This window comes from Cebus imitator, unplaced genomic scaffold (assembly GCF_001604975.1).
Source record: "Cebus imitator isolate Cc_AM_T3 unplaced genomic scaffold, Cebus_imitator-1.0 Scaffold60, whole genome shotgun sequence".
NCBI classification, from domain to species: domain Eukaryota; kingdom Metazoa; phylum Chordata; class Mammalia; order Primates; family Cebidae; genus Cebus; species Cebus imitator.
In genome coordinates this window covers 4,943,965-4,964,999 of record NW_016107375.1, presented here as the reverse complement: position 1 = coordinate 4,964,999, position 21,035 = coordinate 4,943,965, and the positions used below count along the sequence as shown (strand labels likewise).

At 48.4% G+C, this 21,035-nt stretch overlaps 1 protein-coding gene across 3 annotated transcripts in view; it reads right to left on the bottom strand.

Moving 5' to 3' along the window:
• ST8SIA5 (ST8 alpha-N-acetyl-neuraminide alpha-2,8-sialyltransferase 5) overlaps positions 1-21,035 on the bottom strand; it is a 74,636-nt gene that overhangs the window by 29,102 nt on the left and 24,499 nt on the right. For 2 of the 3 annotated variants that reach the window (XM_037738983.1, XM_017529696.2), the window contains one exon: positions 12,264-12,371. The exons of the other annotated variant lie outside the window; for it this stretch is intronic. In XM_037738983.1, the coding sequence (XP_037594911.1) occupies positions 12,264-12,371 (108 nt within the window). The remainder of the gene's footprint in view (positions 1-12,263; positions 12,372-21,035) is intronic. 3 annotated transcript variants of the gene reach the window in all.

The following is a 21,035-nucleotide window of genomic DNA, read 5'->3' as shown; positions in this document are numbered from 1 at the left end:
CAAAACCAGTGCAGTGCATGTATGACAGGGCTGAGAAAAGACACTGATGAGCATTTCGTGGAAACCACTGGCATGCAGGAAGTACCCCAAAAATGCTCATTCCCCTCTGTCCTCTTTGTCCTGCCACTAGAGAGCACGTGACACCAGAGGATGCCACAGGGAGTCCCAGGGAGTCAGAGACAGTCTCCGACTGTAAGCTGGTTGATGGCAGGGCTGAGTCAGGGCTGAACAACTCGAAGTTTATCACTATGTGTACTGGTGATATCCTCCTTCTGCTGTGATTAGTAAATCTCTCCCCTGCCATCCAATGGATAAAACCTACACTAAGTGCTGCTTGGACATGGAGATGTGCTTAGCCACCTCATCTCTGCTGCAGGCTCCGCTCATTAACCATGTGCTTCTGATGCTTTGATACCTAGGGCGTTCCTGACCCTGGAGGGACTGCCTCTTCTAGGGCTAACCAATTCCTGGAGATAGTAAAGGACTAATCTGTGAGTGCACCTTTCATTTGCAAACCAATCCAGAGCCCATGCCCTTATCAGGCTCCCATACTCTTGGACACTGGAATAGCTCCTGCCCTACTCACCCCAGGCTCAGGTCCAAGGCAACTAGGGATCCCACACCCCAGAACCCACTGAAGTTACTCAGATCAACAAATCCTAAACCTGCAAACCCTGCCTCACTAGTTCCTTTCCATGGAAATCCCAGTGATGGCTCTTGCCCACACTTCCCCCTTGCTCCCTCTGCCTCCTTACTGACCCAGGTGCTTCTCCCTGTGGTCCTGCAGGGAATGCCTGCTATTTCTAGGGATCTGTAAGTATCAAAGCCTCTTCTTTCATGATAGTCATTTCCATATTTTTGTGTCTTACCATATCTGATTAACAAATCCCAGGTACCCTGAAAACACTCCATGTAGTACCTCAGCCAAGTCATCAAAACTACTCCATGCCTGGGGCTAAAGCCTTAGTTTTCCCATCTGGAAAATGGAGCTAATAACCCTGGCTTCCTTCTCTATCCTACCTGGCTTTGCTTTTTTGGTCTCTACAGCTCTAGCTCAGTTTCCAAAGATGACTGACTTGAGGATGCCATGTTCTAAATATCTGTATCCTTGATACAAACATTAAGTTTCATGTTTAAACTTCATCCCCAATGTGATGGTATTAAGAGGTGGGGCGTTTGAGGGATAATTAGGTTATGAGGTCTCTGCCCTCAAGAATGGGATTAGGCCCTTACAAAAGGTGCTTCAAAGAGCCTTTTGCTTTTCCAGCATGTGAGGATGCAGCAAGAAGCTGCCATCTATGAGGAACGGGCCCTCACCAGACATCAAATCTTCTGGCACCTTGATCTTGGACTTCCCCGCCCCCAGAATTGTGAGAGATAAATTTCCGTTGTTGTAATTATAAATGACCCAGTCTAAGATATTTCATTACGGCAGCCCAAAAGGACTCAGATAGGAAATAAGATTTTGAGAAGCACTGCCCCATATTTTGCTTCTAACAGAACGCTCAAGGACTGCATTTTGGAGGGTGTCATAGAAACTCCCATTTGGTCTGGATACAGATATACAGACATCAAAAATGTTGCTTAAACTTTTTTTGTCTAATGACATAAGAAGACACTCCAAGACAATGTTGAGTAAAAAAAAAAAAAATGCAACTTACAAAACTACGATCTCCAAAAAGAATTATATATGTATGCGAATGCGTAGGCAAAGGGAAAAACTGTAACACAATAGGGGTTTCTCAGAATAAATGGGATTATGGGTTACTTTTAAAATACTTTTCTCTGTTTTTATAAGTTTTCTGCAATGGGGTTATGATTCTTTTATTATTGGAAATCACTAATAAATGCCCTTTTAAGTCATAGACCTTTTTGTAAATATCTCAAGCTTCCCCTTACTGTTAGAAGATTGAGAGAAGCACTTTTTCCAGCCTTCTTAAACTCCATTATCCTCTCAAGGTGAGTTCGTCACTGTCTCCTCTTTCAATGTTAGAAAGACTATCTCTACCCGCCTCAAAGGGGAGAGGATCCTGGCAGCATGTAGGGGCATCTCACAGGTATAAATAGTCCCAGCCGGTCATATCAGGAGCCCAGCTCCTCTCAAATGCCACTCCGTTTCCGGCAGCCAAATATGATGTTGGTGCCTGGCCGCATCTGTCCTGGCCCATCTCTCTGCCCTCCACTAAGTGAGAAGACAAATGCAAAAGGCCAGAAAGACGTGAGCATGATGGTCTTGGCTGGACATGAGTTCTCTTCTCCTTGCCCAGACTTGGGCTCCAGCTTTGTGGGCTAAGGAGGCCTCATTTCAGCTTGCCCAGAGTGTGGCCTTCTGAGAGCCTGGCTCTGTAGTTCCTATGAGACTTTCCCCAAGAGCCTGCCCCACAGAGGCTCCCTATTGGCCTGATTCCCTCTCCAGAGCTTCTCTAGGGCCATGGTTTCTTTCTTGGAGGCCACAGTACTCTGGGTCCCAGTAACCATTGGCTACTACAAGATGAGGTCCATGCATTCAGCTTTCTTTCCTCATCCCCATCCCCAGACACTAATGGTATCCCAGAGAATAGAAGCCCAGGGAGGTCCCTGTGTCATGCACAAGCACACCTGTTAAACCTCCACTAGTCCTAGGGGAACAGGGAAGCTACCCCAGCTCAGTAATCTGAACACCTAGACTCCTGTCCAGCTCAGTGCAGTCTCAGAGAACCATGGAGTTGTTTATTTATTCCACACTGGGTAGAGACACCACTAGCCCATATGGCATCTCTGCAAAAATCAGGAAGAAGCACCGTTTTCTCCAGATAAATTAAGCCACATGCACCAGGCACATGGCTGGTCAAGGGAGAGCAAGCTGGACTTCAGCTCCACTTGACTCCTTGGCTGAGTATCTTTGTGCGGTGCCCACCCTGCACAACTGTACATGACAGCCTGATGCCAGACCCTTTAACTTGGTCTCATTTAATCCTCCCAGTAGCCCTATGAAGCAAGCATAATTTTCCCCATTTTATATCTGGGACTCGAACTACAAGAGGTAAGGTAACTTGCCCAAGGTCATTCAGCTGGTAAATGGTGGCACTGGAAAAGAAACCTGAGGACCGAGAGAGCCTGCAACCCCTGCTCTTAATCATGTCACTGCACTTCCTCTCCCCAAGTCTGACAGCCCTGGTTCTCTGGGGGTTTTCTCAGTCAGCAGCCCCTCCCCCTCCCAAGGGCAACAGCCCTTCAGTGAGCTCAGTGCTATTTCTAGAGCCAGAACAGCTGCCATCTCGAGATAGCACACGACCCATCACAGCAAACGCACAGAAATCAGAGTCTGAAAATTGCAGCCTGACAATTCAAAGGACTGAAGTGCCTTCTCAGATAGGTAAGAGAGAGGCAAGAAGCCTCAGCTATTAACAACGGCAGGTCACAGCCTCCAGGAGACACTGCCATGGCAGTGGAGAGCCCTGGCTCCGACCCCTTGGCTGGTCCGCTGCCCGGCTCAGCGGCCTTGAACTTCACCTGCCCTCTTTGGGCCACAGTTCACTCATCTGTCCCCAGGAATTACCAGAGCTGACATTCTCAGTGCAACCTTAAATAGTCCTGGGGTTAATCTGTCCTAGGTGTGCACCTCACAGCAAGCCTGAGGGTCATTTCTGGCACAGGGTGGGGATTGGGGGGATTGGGGCAAAGACTAATGTCTAGATTCATTCCTCCTTCCCCACCCACCAGTTCTGCAGTGTCTAACATATTCCCTGTGAGAGTACGTACATGATGACCTTATTTTCCAGGCCAGACTAGGGAGCCCTGAAAGGTTTCCCTTTGTAAAATTCAGCTCAACAGCCGGGAACACCTCAGTGTGTGGACGCCAGCACTGGCCAGTGTCCCTACTGCTCCTGGTGGACTTTGACCACCATGCCCACGGGCACCCTAGCCAAGAACTACATCCTAGCTGCCTCCTTCTCCTTCCTTCATCTTCTCTCACCACTTCTCCTTCCCAAGTAGTCCCGTCTCCACCCCAGTGCCAGGGACAGGATTCAGTCTTCTCACGCCTGCAGGAGTCTCTGTCTGGAATGCTCTTCTTTGCTGTCTTGCTAGTCCCTGCCTACTCATCCAGCAGAGTCAGCCCAGGGGTCAGCTTCCACTGGCTGCCTTTGTGGCCTTCCCTCCTCTGTGCCTGTAGCCCCCAGGCACCCCTCCAGCCCAGCTCTTGTTATGCAGGATTACACACAGCTCCTCCATGGCCTGTCTGTACTGTTGATGGGTGAGAAGGGCTTTTCTCCTCTTTGACTCATCGAAGATTTATGGGCCCTCTACTGTGCGCCAGGCACTGTTCCAGGCCAGAATGCACTGATGAACTAGCCAGAGTCCCCGCCCTCATGGCAACAATAAATGATTCATTCAATATAATGCCAAGTAGCCATAACTCTTCCAAAAAAAGCAGGACAAGGAAGTGGAGGGTACCTGGGGGCCAAGGAATGCCACTCTGGACAGGGAACATGAATAGAGGTATGGGGCCCTATTCAGATGTGCGGGAAGAACATCCCAGAGAAGGAACAGTGAGTAGATACAATCACTTTCTCTGCAATAGCAGCTGCCAATGTGGCTAGGCAGGGCTGTGGAGGCCAGAGAGGTGAGCAGAGCCAGGTCAAACTGGGCCTGTAGGCCACCCAGTATCATGGGAATTCAACAGAAGAACAACATGATCTGATGTGGGGATAAGAGTAAAAGAGAGGGGACAAGCTATTGCAGCATAAGAAGACAGTCGATTGCACCAAGAGGTGGAAAAGGGAGTGGGGAGGAGACAGACCCAATAAATAGTTTAGGAATGGAACCAGCAGGATGCACTGTGGGGATTCAGTCAGGCTGGTGGGAGAAGTTTTAGTTATAGAGAATATACCAAGCCGTTTTGGAAGGCCTAAGGGCTTTTATTATAATACTTGGCTGAAGGCAGCCTTGTCCCCTTAGTTAAATAAGTTAGAGTAGAAACAAATGAATGTGGGGAGTTTACCTAACTAACTTGTTTACTCATGCGGTCCTATAAACTAACCCTTACTCATTCTGAGTGACTCTCTTGGGTGGAGGTCGACCAGGCATATTACCCACTAATGGTGTTTGCTTTAGGCCTTGGAAACTGGCCTTTAACCTTCACCCTCTAGCAGTGTTAACTCAAAGCCTTTGTCATTTAATTTGTGCTGAATAAAGGCTGGTGAGGCCAGCGTGTCATGGCCAACAGCTACTATCTCTTTACGGCACTTTCCTTGAGTGTCTGTGAGTAGCCATGGACACCCCAGCCCACTCGTTCACTGTATTCTGTGTCTGAGTGAATTTATTCATTAATTGTTGAGACAGGGTCTTCAGGACAGACCTCTGCAGGTGGTGACCCCAACAATGCACAGATAATTTAGAAAGCAAAAGACATAAATCAACAGTAACTCCTAGGACTTCAGCTTGAACAATTAGCGGAATGACATAGCCATTTAAGGGTTAGAGAGAAGAACAGGTTTGGGGTGTGGATGGAAAGATTCTTGGGCCATGTGAAGTTTTCTGTGCTGTCAGACATCTAGAGGAGATCACAGGTAGGCAGTCAGATGGACATATCTCAGCACAGAAGTAAGGGCCAGAGATGCACATTCCAGAGTCAAAGGACAAGGGACTCGAGGAGACACTGGGAGAGAGTGCAGACAGAGGAAGGAAGAGGGCCAAGGACAGGCCTGAGGTCAGCTCCCACATTCAGATGGCAGCAAAGGACACTGAGAAGGAAGGTCTGCAGGTGAAAGAAAACCCAGACACAGAGCCAGGGACACAGAGGCTAAGAGGAGACAGTATTTCCAGGACAGATGGGTCAACTCCACTCAATGCTAAGTGGGGTCAAAGAAGAGGAAGACAGAGAAGGCACCACTGATCTAGCAACCAGGAGGTCATTAGTGACCTTGACAAAAGCAGATTCAAGGGAGCAGGGAACAGATGCTCCCCTGGTGTAGGTGGAAGCAAGGCCAGGAGTGGGAGATGTTGGAGATGGTGCCATGGAAGCCTTCACCTGTAGGTGAAGGAGGGCTGAGCAAGTGTCTGAAGACCTGGTCCTGCAGCAAGTGGAGAGAATGGGATGTCTCCTGAAGTGTGAAGGGATGGCTGGAGGAAGAAGGGACAGACCTCAGTGTTCTGCGAGCCTCCAAAAGGCAAGCCTAAAAGCCCCAAGTGAGACTTAGGGAAGAAAGGTTTACAATCAGCCAGAGGAAGCACTTTGAACCAGGAGGCTCACATGGGGGAGGATGGCCTCTTTGCAAGCTTCATGACCTGCCATCACTTAGTAGCTCAGCAAGGTCTTGGTGGCCATCAAGTCAGGGGGATGCCGGATTATAAATGGCGATGTGCAGTAGAAAGCTGGAAGAGCCTCTAGCTGCCTCAACCTTGTGAGCATCCCCTAATCTAATAGGTAAGTGGATGCTTGGACTTTCCAGCCTGACCCCAACTTCCTTTTGTTTCCTTCCTTCCCATTCTCATGCCTTCCCCAGCCTCCTGCCTTTGCCAAGTTATTGGCATAAAATTCTCAAAGATGATCTAAAAGGCAGGAAGCATAGGAATGTGAGGAAGAAGAGGGAGAATGGGTAGTGGAAGCTGAAGGGAGGAAAGGAGTTTGGGGAGCTGACCTGGGGTGAAGAAGGGGGAGGTTCTGACAGGTACTGCACTCATCCGATCCAGCCTCCTCAGTTTACAGAGAGGCAGACAAGGCCCAGGGAGGGAGTGTTAGTCCCTCAGGGGAGTGCTTCGAGTCTGAGGAGAAGCTGGGCCCACTCAGAGGACCCAGGAGAGAAGGAGCAGGGTGAGAAGAGACCTCCTCGCTCCACCTCCACCGAGCCCTATGGTAACCTGAGAGGTGCTTTAACCTTGGAGCTCTCAGGGGGTTACAGAGCCCATGACCTCCTCTGTATCACCCCCAGAGTTGGGTTAATGATCTCAGTTTTGCAGATAAGTAATTGAGGCAGCATAGAAAGTTTCCTGTAAGTGGTTATTTGCCCAGGAGACTCCACAGAGACTCAAAAGCCACAAAGCTGTGGGTTCAGGGCGCTCCTGGAGCAACCTCCACTTGAGAAGGAGGAGTCCCCCAGTGCCAACAACTCCACTTCCACCAGCAGCCTCAGCCACACGCAGCCTGGATTCTGCCAGCCCCAAGAAGCCCACATCAGGCGCATGGGACCAAAGGGGGAAACTGCCATGCTTGCTTTGCTTTTTTGTTTTTCCAGCACAAGCCCAGAACACTCTGCCGAACCTGCGTCTCCAAATCCTTCTCAGTTGGGTGAAGCCCAAGAGCTCTGGCTTTTTCCCTCCTTTCCTGCAGAAGTGAACATTGACCAGGAAGACTTAAGCGAGCCAGCCTCACCTGCCATGCAGGAGTGCACTTCCTCCGCTGCCCTGCCCTCAGCCTGGCCATGATGGCATTCTGGCATTCAGGACTGCAGGGGTCACACTGCCCCCAAGGGCTCCTCTTTGAAATGCATAATTGCCAGAAGCAGGTGGAGGGATACATTTTTCAGAGGCAACAATCGGAAAAACACTAAGCACAGTTGGGAAGGTGGGAGGGAGGAGGATAGAGAAGATAGAAAGTGGAAGAGACAGGGAAGGTGGAGATGAGAGACCCTAAGATCATCTTGTCTGAGATCAACCCTGCAGCTTTGACAACAATTGTACAGAGTGATCTACTGGGGTTTTTAAATTATTGTTATTTTTTGAGATAAGGTCTTACTCTGTCACTCAGGCTGGAGCACAGTGGCACAATCTCAGCTCACTGTAGCCTCGAACTTCTGGGCTAAAATGATCTTCTGACTTCAGACTCCTGAGTAGCTAGGACTACACGCATGCATCACCATGTCTAGAGAGAAGTGTCTCCTGAGTTGCCTTCCACACCCACTCTTGCCAGCTCATTCCAGTGGTAAGACCCGGAGGGACAAGATTGGTGTGGAGTATGGAAAAGGGGCCAGTAAGTCCAGCCAGCCACAGAGCCTACGGCTGTGCCTAGATGTAGAGGATCCAGAGGGTCCTGGAGATGCTTGCACAGGTGGTCCAGCCCAGTTCTCCAAGGCCAGAGGCTCCTCGGGATTTGGGGAATACTTGAGCAAACACAGAAGGATTATGTACACTCGCCAGAGAGTTCCCCGTGTGTGCATGACAGAAATTGCCCTGGAGGCAGGCGTATCTACAGAAGGCAGAGTTGAAGGAGATTCAGGTGGGCTGGGGCTAGCAGGGAAGGCTTCAAGGAGTAAGTGCGTACTGGTGGGAGGACAAGGACTTGGATGTGGAGCCAGGTGCAGTTGGCAGAAGCTAAGTGAAGCCCTTTGTGCTGTGGCGATGGGCCAGACTGACAGTCAACTCTGCTGGGACAGTGCCTGGAGGACTCCTGCGTCAGCTGTCCTCTGTCTCTGCGACTGAAGAGGGGGATGTTTTCCCAGGAAGTCCTGAGGCAGTACATGCAACACTGCCCACCCTGCAGGACAGAGACCACGACCATGAGGGCGCCACTCCCTTCCCCTACTCTCTGAGCAGCTGCTGGGCAGACAGGCAGCTAGGCCAGGCCAGAGGGATCAGGGTTGGAGCTGACCACGAAGGTCAAGTACCCGCTAACCTCCGCCTCTCCAGAGGGGCCATGCTCGGTGAGGGGTGCTCAGGAGGAAGTAGTCAGCTAGCGCAGGAGTATGTCATCTGCCTTCACTGCCCCATCTCTACTTTTTATACCTCACCCCCAACAACTATCAGTCTTCCTTTGCACACTCAGCCTGCCCTACTGTCAGCTCCTTTCAAGAGAAAATAATCAGGCAATTCCAGCCTGTGAATGAGTTTCTGGTTCTAAAGTGTTTCCAGAAAGGAGACAACTTTTCAAAGTCAGTGACAGGAGACAAGGCTGAATCCAAAGGAATAAATTTCTAAGGGAAAACTCAGAAACACTGAAATCGAAGTTTGCTTTCTTACCAATAGCCTTTACTATTTCCTTGCTTATTTAATTTTTTTTTTGACATAATTCACATTTATTGAGTACCTACTACATAACATGTGCCACGCTGGGTGCTGAGAATTCAAAACTGAAGATGCACAATCACTGTCTTGCTGAGAAGACGGAAACATAAACACATGAGGAATGTCTTCACAGGCCTTCCTACTTGTGCAAAACATCCACCTAAATAGGAATATTTGCTGATTGAAAATTATTCTGGCTGGGTGCAGGGGCTCATGCCTGTAATCTCAGCACTTTGGGAGGCTGAGGTGGGTGGATCACTTGAGGTCAGGAGTTCAAGACCAGCCTGGCCAATATAGTGAAACCCCATCTCTACTAAAAATACAAAAATTAGCCGGGCCTGGTGGCAGGTGCCTGTAGTCCCAGCTACTCAGGGTGAGGCAGGAGAATTGCTTGAACCTGGGAGGTGGAGGTTGCAGTGAGTGGGGATTGCACCACTGCACTCCAGCCTGAGCAATAGAGTAAGGCTCTGTCTCAAAAGAAAGAAAAGAAAAGAAAAAATTATTCCTGTACGTTCATTAAAGCAGTTCCCCTAAGGATGCTTATTGGACAACACTTTATAGACCTAGACTTGAAACTAATAAAGCTATATGTCAATGTATATCTGATAGCTTGCACCTTTCTAATTCAGCCTGGACTTCCCCCGGCTTGCGACCAATAGGAACATCTGACCATAGCCTTTTATGAGCACTATCTGGCTTGGATTTGCTTTGTGGTCCTGTTGGAGTTTTCCGGACTAATCATTTGGACTGGTTCCTTCTCCCTGTGGCTCCTGCTTGAGTGTATACTATGTATGAGTCATTTGCTTTTTTGCCCCTCTTCATCCTCTGGTTATATTTGGTACTTCCTGACTTCCTTTCCAAACTGTTAATAATAAATGATAACGGGTTGTACCACACTTCAACACCACACAACTATAGATAGCAAAACATGGCATGCACTGAATTATTCAATAGGTGAATAATACCATGAAGCTCATCCCATCTTCCAGATTTGGAGAGTTGTTAATTGGGACAACGTACATGGTGTCCTCGTTAGGTCCTCCCCCAAGCTCTGCACATCTGCTGCCAGGAGCTGTCCTGCCCATTTTAAAGAAGGCAGGAGCTGCTCACATGCCAGCGTGAAAAATCTTCAACATCCGGTTCCATTTTAACTACATTAACCATTATTTCCCACATGTGGAGACTCCACATACTGCAGTCCTTCAACCAGGTGGGTATTTTGGGGTCAACTAGAAGTGGAGATTTGAAATTGGAATTGTCCCAGGAAAATGTGGGAGTTGTGTTCATGCCATTTTTTCTGTGATTAAGGAAATTCTGGCTCAAATGGGAGCGCTCCAGAAGGAAGTCAACTCAGCTGGTAATGACGCTGCATCAAAGGCACCTGAATTCCAAAACCGACTTAACAGATGTCAGCTGGGTCTCTGACCCTGTGGGCTCCCAGCGGATAGGAAAGAGGAAGCTGGCCTAGGTCGTGGAGAGAGGGGCAGAGAAAATAAGGAGCATAGGGGAGGGAGAAAGGGATAGAGAAGCAAGGACGTGGAGGAGAGAGGGAGAAAGGAAGGAGGGCCGAGAACAGGTAACAGGAAGAAAGGCAGAGGATAACACAGGTGCGGTGAGAGGGGGAGGGAAGTTACGGGCGAAACCGTGGCAAGAGGAAGGAAAGACAAAAGATGCTGGGAGCAAGAAAAGTTAGGAATGGAGCCCACGCAATGGCATTGGTTTCAGCCACTGCCTGGAGACATCTGCCCAGAAACAGCTTCCCAGGGGCCCGTGTGTCTGCCTTGCTTACTTGACTCGCATTTTCTTTATTTAAAAAACAGGGGTTCGCTCTGTCGCCCAGGCTGGAGTACAGTGGCACAATCTCAGCTCACTGCAGCCTCCGCCTTCCAGGTTCAAGCAATTCTCCTGTATCAGCCTCCTCGGTAGCTGCACCGCCATGCCTGGCTAATTTTTGTATTTTTAGTAGAGGTGGGGTTTCACCATATTGGCCAGGCTGGTCTTGAACTCCTGACCTCTAGTGATCCGCCCGCCTCAACCTCCCAAAGTGCTGGCATTACAGGCCTGAGCTACCATGCCTGGCCTTGACTCACATGTTCTACCTCAAACCTCTTAAAGAACTCTCCCAGGAGTCCAGTAGGGAGGTACACCCTTGCTGACCTACCTAGACTGCTCACCACCTGGGAGGCAGGCTGCTCAGCAGACAGGCCAGCATGGGAGGCTCGGCATCCCAGGACAAGCATGCGCCCCCACCTCACCTGTGACATCCAGAGCCCCCTCTGCACTTATATGGAAGGAACTGTGGCCCAAAGGCCAGCATAAGACCCTCCAGCCCAGGCCACGGCGTGCGGCCACCCCACACCCTCAGGCCTGTCTGTGGACCTTTGCCTGACTGGTTTCTGACATCAGAGCATTGAATAAATACATACATATCAGGGGTCCTTGAAAAACCCATTACTTTTCCTCTGCAGGGTCAATTTAATGTCTGTGTGTCAAAATCACCAGCAACAAAATTACAAGCCTCTCTCTCAGGAAAAAGGACCTGAGAGTTACCCCGTGCTCAGAAATACAAAAATCAGGAAACCAAACAGCTTAATCAGCCCCTGGGAACGCTTAGCTGGCAGGTTCCAGTCACACCCAGCTCCCAGCAGAAATAGTATCCTGCCTCGTCTGCAAAAATTCTTTACAATACCCTCCCTGCAATAAGTGTGCCCAGCCTGAGAATATTTCATTTCAATTCATTCAACAAATATTACTGATCAAGAGGAAATAACCACGTGATGGAGTGCATAGCAAATCTCAGCACCATCTTGATGGGAATGGTTCCGCTTCAGCCAACGGCAACCTCCCCAATGGGCAGAGCAGGGACTGCCTGGGCAGGGGACTTCAGAGAAGCAGGGAACACCCACCTGACACCCACTTCTTGATGCCACCCACACACACACCCCTCCACACACTTGCTGGCTGATATCTGAAATCCCTGCAGCAGAGACAGAGCTTTGGCCCCCACCCCTAAATGGAAGTTTGAGATCAGGACTCCCACCCTACCCCCCGATAGAAGGGGCCAGTGAATCCCTACTTGGTTGTGGTTGGGTCCTATGCCTCATCCTTCAAATTCATTCACCCTCAAGTTAAAGGAACCAGGTAGGACACCAGAGTGCAGGGATTTTTGAGCCACCAGAACAAGCCTGCTTCTTCCACCCTATGAAGTACACAATGTGGCAGGGGCTGCAGGGCCACCCCGGGTCAGGCTTCCCCCCTCCCTGGCCATTTGCTGGGGTCTGTACCTGGAGCTGGAGTCACTGCCGCTCTGCACTGCTGGATCATCCGTGACATTAAAGAGCCCCGTCCAATTGGTCAGCTGGTCACCACTCTGCCAACCAAACGGGAGGCCTCTGGCAAGAAAACGAGGCAGTTGGTACTCATGCTCATTTGCTGGGTTAAGCCTGCCTACCAGAGAGCCACATTCTGTCGCTGTGCCCAAGTGACACATGCCCTTGGTCATGCAGTTAAAGGAGATGATGGCACTGACTCGGACCGTGAGGATGGTGATGACAAGCCACAGCCCTCTGGTCCGCAGTGCCCTCTGCTCTCCTGCAAGCATCCTCTAACTCCATCTGTACCACAGGGCTGAGAGCACGCATTTCACACACAGGGACATTGAGACTTCGCAAGACGAAGGTCACAGACCGCCTCTACCTCCTATACCATGCCATCCCTCAATTCCTGACTCTAGTTAAGCCAGAAGAGAGTCCTAACACAAAGCCAGCACCAGCATTGTGTCCTCCTCAGAAGCCAGACACACTTGAGAGCTTTGAATAAAATCTGCAGTATTCCAGCACACAAGGATACCGCTTTTGGTTCAAGATGTGTACTCAGCACACGTTTATCTTGACTCCTTCCCCAACGCTCACTAAAATGACAGCAAAGGGATAAATTCAGATATGCATGTGCGGAGAAGGCCTTAGAAGGGGCCAGCAATAACACGCTGGAAGATGAAAAGCACAGGTCATGGGCCTCCACCAGAGAGTGGACGTCTGACTGGCTGCCAGAAGCAGATCTACTTGCAGTGAACAACTCAGGAAGGCTCAGGAATGGAAGGTCCCCAGGGCCAGTGAAGGTGGGAGTGCAAAATGGAGCTAAGAGCAGGATTGTTTGAGGTCTGCACAAGAAAGTTAGACAACCCTCTCCCCAATGCCCCATGCATTCCCCCACCAGGTCCTCTTCCCAAGACTGAGCAGCCTGGCCACTCCCCTGCCCACCTCATGGATGTCGGGAGATTGCTCTCCGGGGAAGCTGACTCACAGAAGTTCTGCACTGTTTTCTTATATCAGAAACTCTACACTGAAAACAGCGGGTATGCCTGAAAGTCTGCTTACTGAGTGCATCTGGCTTCTAAATGCTTGGGCCACACCCCCTGCCTTCCAGGTTTCTTGAGGGATGGGTTTCTCAGGAGGGAAACAGATCCTCTCAAAAGAAACAGATATGGAGGAAAGGGCTGGTGCCCGCCTGATTGGCCCAGGGCAGGCTTTCTCAGCCTGGCACTATGGTGTCTGGGGCTGCTAGTAGTTTGTTGTGGGACTGTCCTGTGCATTACGGGATACCGAGCAACATCCCTGCTCTCTACCAGTAGATGCCAGCAGCATTGTACCCTCGACCCTCCTGTTGCAGCAACCAAAAATGTCTCCAGACATTGCCAATGTCTCCTGGGGGCAAAACTGCCCCAGTGGAGAACTGCTGCCTACAACAATCCACAGAACTTTCAAGAAACCTTCTAGTGACTGGCTGGCCCTTCAATATAAACAGGCTATCAGAGGCCATCAGCATGTGAAGAAAGCTTTAATGGTCAGAGAACAAAACAAAACAGCTTTCTCTGTTCATGCCCAGTGTGGTCTCAATATGCAGAATGCCAGTGAGTTCATAAACCTGTACATCCCATGGAAACGCTCCACCAGCAACCACATTACCGGTGCCAAGGACCATTCGGCCATGCGAAAGGACGTGGCCGATATTGACAAGGTTATGGGCAGGTTTAACGACCAGTTTAAAACCTATGTTATCCAGAGACCCATTCGCAGGATGAGTGAGACAGATTATTCCATTCTCCAATTGGCCAAAGCCAACAGCATCACCTCAGAAAGGACTTTTAACTGGACAGAATCATGGATGTGAAATATTTGTCTAAATAAATAGTGAGGCCAGGCACGGTGGCTCATTCCTATAATCCCAGCATTTTGGGAAGCCAAGGTGAGTGGATCACTTGAGCTCAGGAGTTCGAGACCAGAGTGGACAACACGGTGAAACTCCATCGCTACAAAAAAAATTTAAAAATTAGCTAGATGTGGCGTCACTCGCCTGTAGTCCCAGCTACTTGGGAGGCTAAGGTGGGAGAATCCCTTGATCCTGGGAGGTGGAGGTTGTGGTGAGCTGAGATCACACTATTGCACTTCAGCCTGAGCAAGAGAGTGAGAGCCCGTCTTAAATGAATAAATGAATAAATAAATAGTGAAACACTTAAAATAAAAGAACACAGGGGGAAAAAGACAAATGAAAAAATGCAGAAATTTTTTTTTCAATAAAACCCTTAATAATAAATAGCCTCTAAGCTAAGGGGATGAGGCAGCAGATGGTCACTGGAGCTGGGAACTGATCCATCTGTATCTCTACTAATGAGCTAAGTGTCTGAGTCTCTGCACCTCTGGAGGCCTCTGTTCACATCTTTCAAGTAAGAGGACTGTCTCAGTTGCCTCCAAAATCCCTGACTGCAAGTGTCACAGATCTGAGCCTTCTTCTCTGATACCCACACACCTTCCTCTTCAGAAATCTAGCTCACCTCCTACATGTGCGCCAGCTTAGTCTTCCAGCCAGACCCTGGGCCAAAGAGTCCGCTTGGGGCCCTGCTAGCAGAGAGCTGCACACATGAGGTGCCCCAGCAACGCTCTGCTGAATGACTGTGGACCCGGTTCTCCAACTCTCCAGGCTCCACAGCAGAGGGGACCTCGATCTGGGAGAGGAAAAGGCACAGCTCACAGGGTAGAGCCCTGTCAGAGGGGTTTAGTAGCTTGCCCAAGATTGCAAGGCTGACAAGTAGCTAAGCTAAGATTTAAACCCAGGGCTAACTTTAAATGCTTCTACTCCTAAAAGCCTTTACCAGACAGCCTATAGGCCAAGAAAACAGTAATATTTCCATCTGAGATTTTGTAAACTAGCTAGTTCACAAACATGTCAAATCAATGTCCAGCCCAGGAGTCTGCTGTGAAACTCACCGGTCCTTAAGAAATAGTCTGGCCAGCTAGACTTCTTCCCATGGAATGCATGAAAGGTCAGCTAGCCAGCCACACTGTCGTCCTCTTACCTGTGGTGAGACCCCATGACTCGTCACAGGGCAGTCCCCACTCCCCCCAGGACTTTAGAAGTGAGGAATTACTGAGCAGAAAATATGACTTAGAAAAGTACTCATCATTAAGCGGGGGGTGGGGGGAAAAACAAGCTACAGAAGGATATATGCAATAGTAGTTCCATTTCTGTAAGGTCTTATACCAGAAAGCTGGTTAAGTTTGTAGGTGGAATTAAAGTGTATTCTTTCTTTTGATTTAGCAATGTTTACTCATTTATCTCAAAAAAAAAAAAAGAAACCTGATTGCATAATTTTCAAAACCCATATATTATATAATTTAAATTCCATCCCTGAGCTAAGGATAGGAACTATTATTAGCCAAAGAAACCCCAATGAGGAAAGTGCGTGGAGGCATAAAGGAGGATGACAAAAGAAAAAAACATTTCATGGTCGGACGTGGTGGCACACGCCTGCAATCCCAGCACTTCGGGACGCCCAGGTGGGAGGATCACTTGAGGTCAGGAGTTTGAGATCAGTCTGACCAACATGGTGAAACCCCATTTCTACTTAAAAAAAAAATTATTCAGGTGTGGTAGTGTGCACCTGTAGTCCCAGCTACTTGGGAGGCTGAGGCAGGAGAATTGCCCGTACCTGGGAGGCAAAGGCTACAGTGAGCTGAGATCGTGCCATTGCACTCCAGCCTGGGTGACTGAGTGAGACTCCATCTCAAAAATAAAAATTAAATTAAATTAATTTTTTAAAAAAATTTTTAAATAAAACATTTTATTCACTTACTCATTTATTCAACATTTATTGAGCATCTACTATGCACTGGAAACTGCTAGTTGCTGGGCCAAGTAACAGCAAATAGTTTGCTCTTATTTCCAAAATGCTCACCATAAAATTGAGATAATTATACTCACTCAACATGGAAATATTAGAAAACAAGAGAGGGAAAAATCAAGTGCTTAAAGGGAGTGGTGTAACTTTTTTTTATGTCTAATTTATTTTTTAAAAAAGAGATCTGAAATAAATATGGCAGGATTTAACATTTGTTAACACTGATAATTCTCAGTCATGACTGCATGAATGTTTGTTATATTGTTCTCCATACTCCATATTTCCATAATAAAAATACACATTTATAAAAATAATTTTTTTTTGAGTTGGAGTTTCACTCTTGTTGCCCAGGTTAGAGTGCAATGGCGTGATCTTGGCTTACCACAACCTCTGACTCCTGGTTTCAAGCGATTTTCCTGTCTCAGCCTCCCGAGTAGCTGGGATTATAGGAGCCCCGCCACAATGCGCAGCTAATTTTGTATTTTTAGTAGAGATGGGTTTTCCTCCATGTTGATCACGCTGGTCTCAAACTCCCAACCTCAGGTGATCCACCTGCCTTGGCCTCCCAAATTGCTGGGATTACAGGCATAAGCCACCATGCCCGGCACTAAAATAATTTTTAAAAACCAACTCCTTGACTGTGCTAAACTCATAATCACTAACAAGGCTTTGGAGTACCAAGGGCAGCTTCCCGGACTCAGTCAGCCTTGCAGAATCTTTGCACCTTGCAAGTTAAGCTAGTATTGAATACAGCCGTGCACCTAAGGAAACAGAACATATAAAGAATTAGGTAAACTGATTTATTCAAGACTGGATTCAGATATTTAGATGCCCCAAGCACTGAAAAGTGTGTGGTGCCATCTCATGCCCATACTTACTCAAAAGTTATGTGCCTGTTAAAATAAAAATAGCTCTGTCTGGATTTTCTGATTATGAAATCTGGGATGTGTTTGTGGAGGCTCAGATTTTCTCTGTCATATGGTTATTGCTGACAACTGGCTCAGCCAGTCCCCGGTCGGGCAACCCACAGCCATGTAACTTAACCCCTTGCTCTCATGGCAATGAATCTTACAGCCATCAGAGGGTAGTGTAAGCTGCCCATTCTTCCCTGAGCCAACTGGCAGGGGAATTTCAGGACAGAAGGCAAAATCACATCTCAGAAAAGCAATTTAAAAACAGGTGGAACTACTGCCATTAACAATATCCTCCAAATATTGTAAAACATTATCTTATAAAAATTTATGCCAATGGATTAAAAAACATCCATTGGCATAAATTCTGTTCTATAAGTTCTAGGCACTGTGATAGATTTACATGTTACTTCAAATCTTCCCAAAAGCCTGTAGGTGGGCATTAGTATCCCCATTTCACAGATGAGGAAACTGAACCTAGCAAGATTGGATGTACAACTTGCCCGGATATTATGAAGAACAGAGAAAGTATTCAAGCCCGAGCCCAACGCCAGGGCCCATGTTTCTTCCTTCTTTCCTACCTCCATGTTCTCATGCTCTTTTTGGAGGGAAAAAAGACTTTTCCATTGTTCAATATTTTTAATATTATTAGAGCTGCTGTCATTGCTGTGGCACCGTTTAATGATGAAGTCTCCATATAAAACAAACCATAGGCTGGGTGCAGTGGCTCACGCCTGTAATCCCAACATTTTGGGAGGCCAAGGCGGGTGGATCACGAGGTCAGGAGTTCAAGACCAGCCTGGTCAAGATGGTGAAACCCTGTCTCTACTAAAAACAAAAAACAAAAATTAGCTAGCATGGTGGCAGGCATCTGTAATCTCAGCTACTTGGGAGGCTGAGGCAGGAAAGTCACTTGAATCCAGGGGGCGGAGGTTACAGTGAGCCGAGATTGCACCACAGCACTCCAGACCAGGCAACAGAGTAAGATTGAAAAAAAAAAAAAAAACCACTATTGAAGACCCAAAGTCACGGAATTTCTGGAACTGGAAGAGGCCAGCGGAGGCAATTTTATGGGGGACACAGGAGGGGGAAGGAAGTGGCACCCACGTAGCTCTCCATTCACAGTGTGTGGGCTCCTGCACAATCTGCCTTCGCATATGGTGAGCTGGGGCCAAGCGTCCACAAGTGCCGAGTGCCCACACAGATGGTGGAATCGCCGGGAAGGTTGAACCAAAAGAGGCTGAATCTATGGGGCACAGGGCACTTGGAACTGTGGACTTGGTTCCCCGCAGAAGCCCCACCCCTGACACCAGAGCCTAGGACCCCATGTACTGAGTGCTTAACCCAGTGGGGCACAGCATGCAGCCCAGTCACCAAAAGGCTGGCCATGTGCCTCAAGACAAAATGCAATGGAACCCATCCTTGCAAACCACCTCCAAGATCCTGCTTCAGGCAGAGGCCCCAGTATGCGCTGGAGGGTGAGATTGAAGCCACTGTTGGTGCTATGCTCTGTTTTTCAGGTCGGTAGAGGACAGAAAGGCAGCTGCTTCCTAGACGGTCTCCTTGGTCTTCTTGCCTTCCGTGCCCAACAGCCTAAACACTGCCATCAGAGTGAGCTTCCTAAGCATTATCCCAATAGCACTCCTTGTCTGTTCCAGAACCTTCCAAGACTCCCCATGACCCGAAGGACAGGATTCCAGACCCTCAACTCAGTACCCCAGCAGTGGCCACGCAGCTTCACTTGCACCCCTCTGCAAACCTCAGCTTTGTAAGCCACCATTGTGCTCCCACACTCACCCTGCACCTCACCTGCGTCAGCGTTCCTCAACCTACAATGTCCAGCTCAATCTCCACCGCTTTCCTGAGGCCCTCCCTGACCACTCTGGCCCAGCCCATCAGGCTGTCCTGCCTCGGAACCAAGTCAGCACTAACTCATACAGTTTCCAATCCTGCCTGACTCAGCAGTCACCTCTGTCTATCTGTGAGTTCTGTCACCCCTACATAATTATGGTCCTTCATAGGGAAGAAACTAGACTTTATATCTAAACCTGAGCCCCAAATTGTCTTTCTCAAGGTCCTTAAGCAACCAGATTGAGGAAAGGGGGATGAGGTGGGTGCCTTGAGGTTCTAGAACTATAGGATCCTGAACTCCACCCTCCCCAGAGGCCCCCTTAAGGAAAATTGGAACAGGAAGGTCTTACTCATCCTGGGAAAGAGGAGGAAACAGAGGGAGGGGAGGCCAGCCAGAAACACATGCCAGAATGCTTGTTGAGTCCAGCCCTCCTGGGGCAGGCGAAGGGTCTGCGGCCACAGAGGTGTTAGAGGTGTTCCCAGGCAAACTCCCACCCAAGAGACAAGGTTTACAGTGGATAATCCAGAGCTAGTAAGGGGCACCAGGCAGGGAGGGGTGTGACTTGAAGGGCCACAGGGGCTGTCCCCTGTCCCTAAAGTCTCTTACCCATTAACCTGTCACTTAGACTCCAAAAGAATGACAGTGTTGTGACCAACAATTACAAATGGACTTCAGTGTCAGGAGATACTGCTGCTGCTCTCAAGAACTGATGGCGTGGTTTTAACCATTAATTGGGAAATGACCACCTGTGCACAGATGAAGTCCTGGGAGGAGTCCAGAGGTGGGGGGTGATAAGAGAATAGAAAAAGCAGAGAGCTGGAGGAGGCCAGGCCAGGGCTCTGCTAGGAACTGCAGCGCTAATCTCAGAAACCACCAGTTCTCAGTGAGGGGCAAATAGCTCCGATTGCTAAACAGCCTTTGGCAGGATTTCAGGCAGAAGCACCAGTTTGATGAGGGAGAACGTTCTGGACAAGAAGGTGTTATCAGTGCCGCTCCATCACTCACACATCTGCGGCTGCCATGTTCCTTTAAAGGTGTTAACACCAGCCCCATAGGTGGCCACTTTCTTCAGAGCTTCAATAGCCATCCAAGCAAATGACTCACCTCCAGGGAATGCTTGCCTCTAGAGGTTCTTGGATAGGGGAACTCACATTCTACCATTCACTAGCAGGGTGACTCTCAGCATTGAACCTCTTGAAGTCTCAGTTTTCTCATCTGTCAAAGGGGATGAATAACCCTCGATCTAAGGATACAAATAATCTACAAAAACACACATATAAATGCTAACGCACATATAAACACTTTTATATCTAATAATACCCAATTTAAATGTATTTAACCCAATGTTTGCTTCCAGAAAAGATAATGGAGTGGTAGAAGGACAAGGTGAGAAGTCTTCCTTTCACTTTGCACACACTTTTCTAACTTTTGATATTATAAGTGCTTACATTACTTTTTCAAAAAATTAACAAAAGTAGGCCCGGCACTTTGGGAGGTCAAAGCAGGGGGATAGCGTGAGCTCAGGAGTTTGAGACCAGCCTGGGCAACACAGTGAGACCCTGTCTTCACCAAAAAAAAAAATCAAAAAATTAGCTTGTAGTCCTGGATACTTGGGAGGCTGCAGCAGGAAGATCATTTGAGTCCAGGAGGTTGACGCTGCAATTAGTCATGATCATGCCGCTGCACTCCAGCCTGGGTCACAGAGCAAGATGCTGTCTCAAAAAACAAAAACAAATAAGCAAGTAGGCTGGGCACAGTGGCCAATGCCTATAATTCCAGTGCTTTGGGAGGCTGAAGTGGGAGGATTGCTTGAGACCAGGAGTTCAAGGCTGCACTGAGCTATGATGTGCCACTGCACTACAGCCTGGATGACAGAACAACACCCTGTGTCTAAAAAAGAAACAACAAAAATTTACAAAAAATAAATAAAACTAAATTTTGGTTTGGGTTTAATCTCTCTAGTAACCAAAGACATACAAATGAAAATAATACAATCTTGGCCGGGCGCAGTGGCTCAAGCCTGTAATCCCAGCACTTTGGGAGGCCGAGGCGGGTGGATCACGAGGTCAAGAGATCGAGACCATCCTGGTCAACATGGTGAAACCCCGTCTCTACTAAA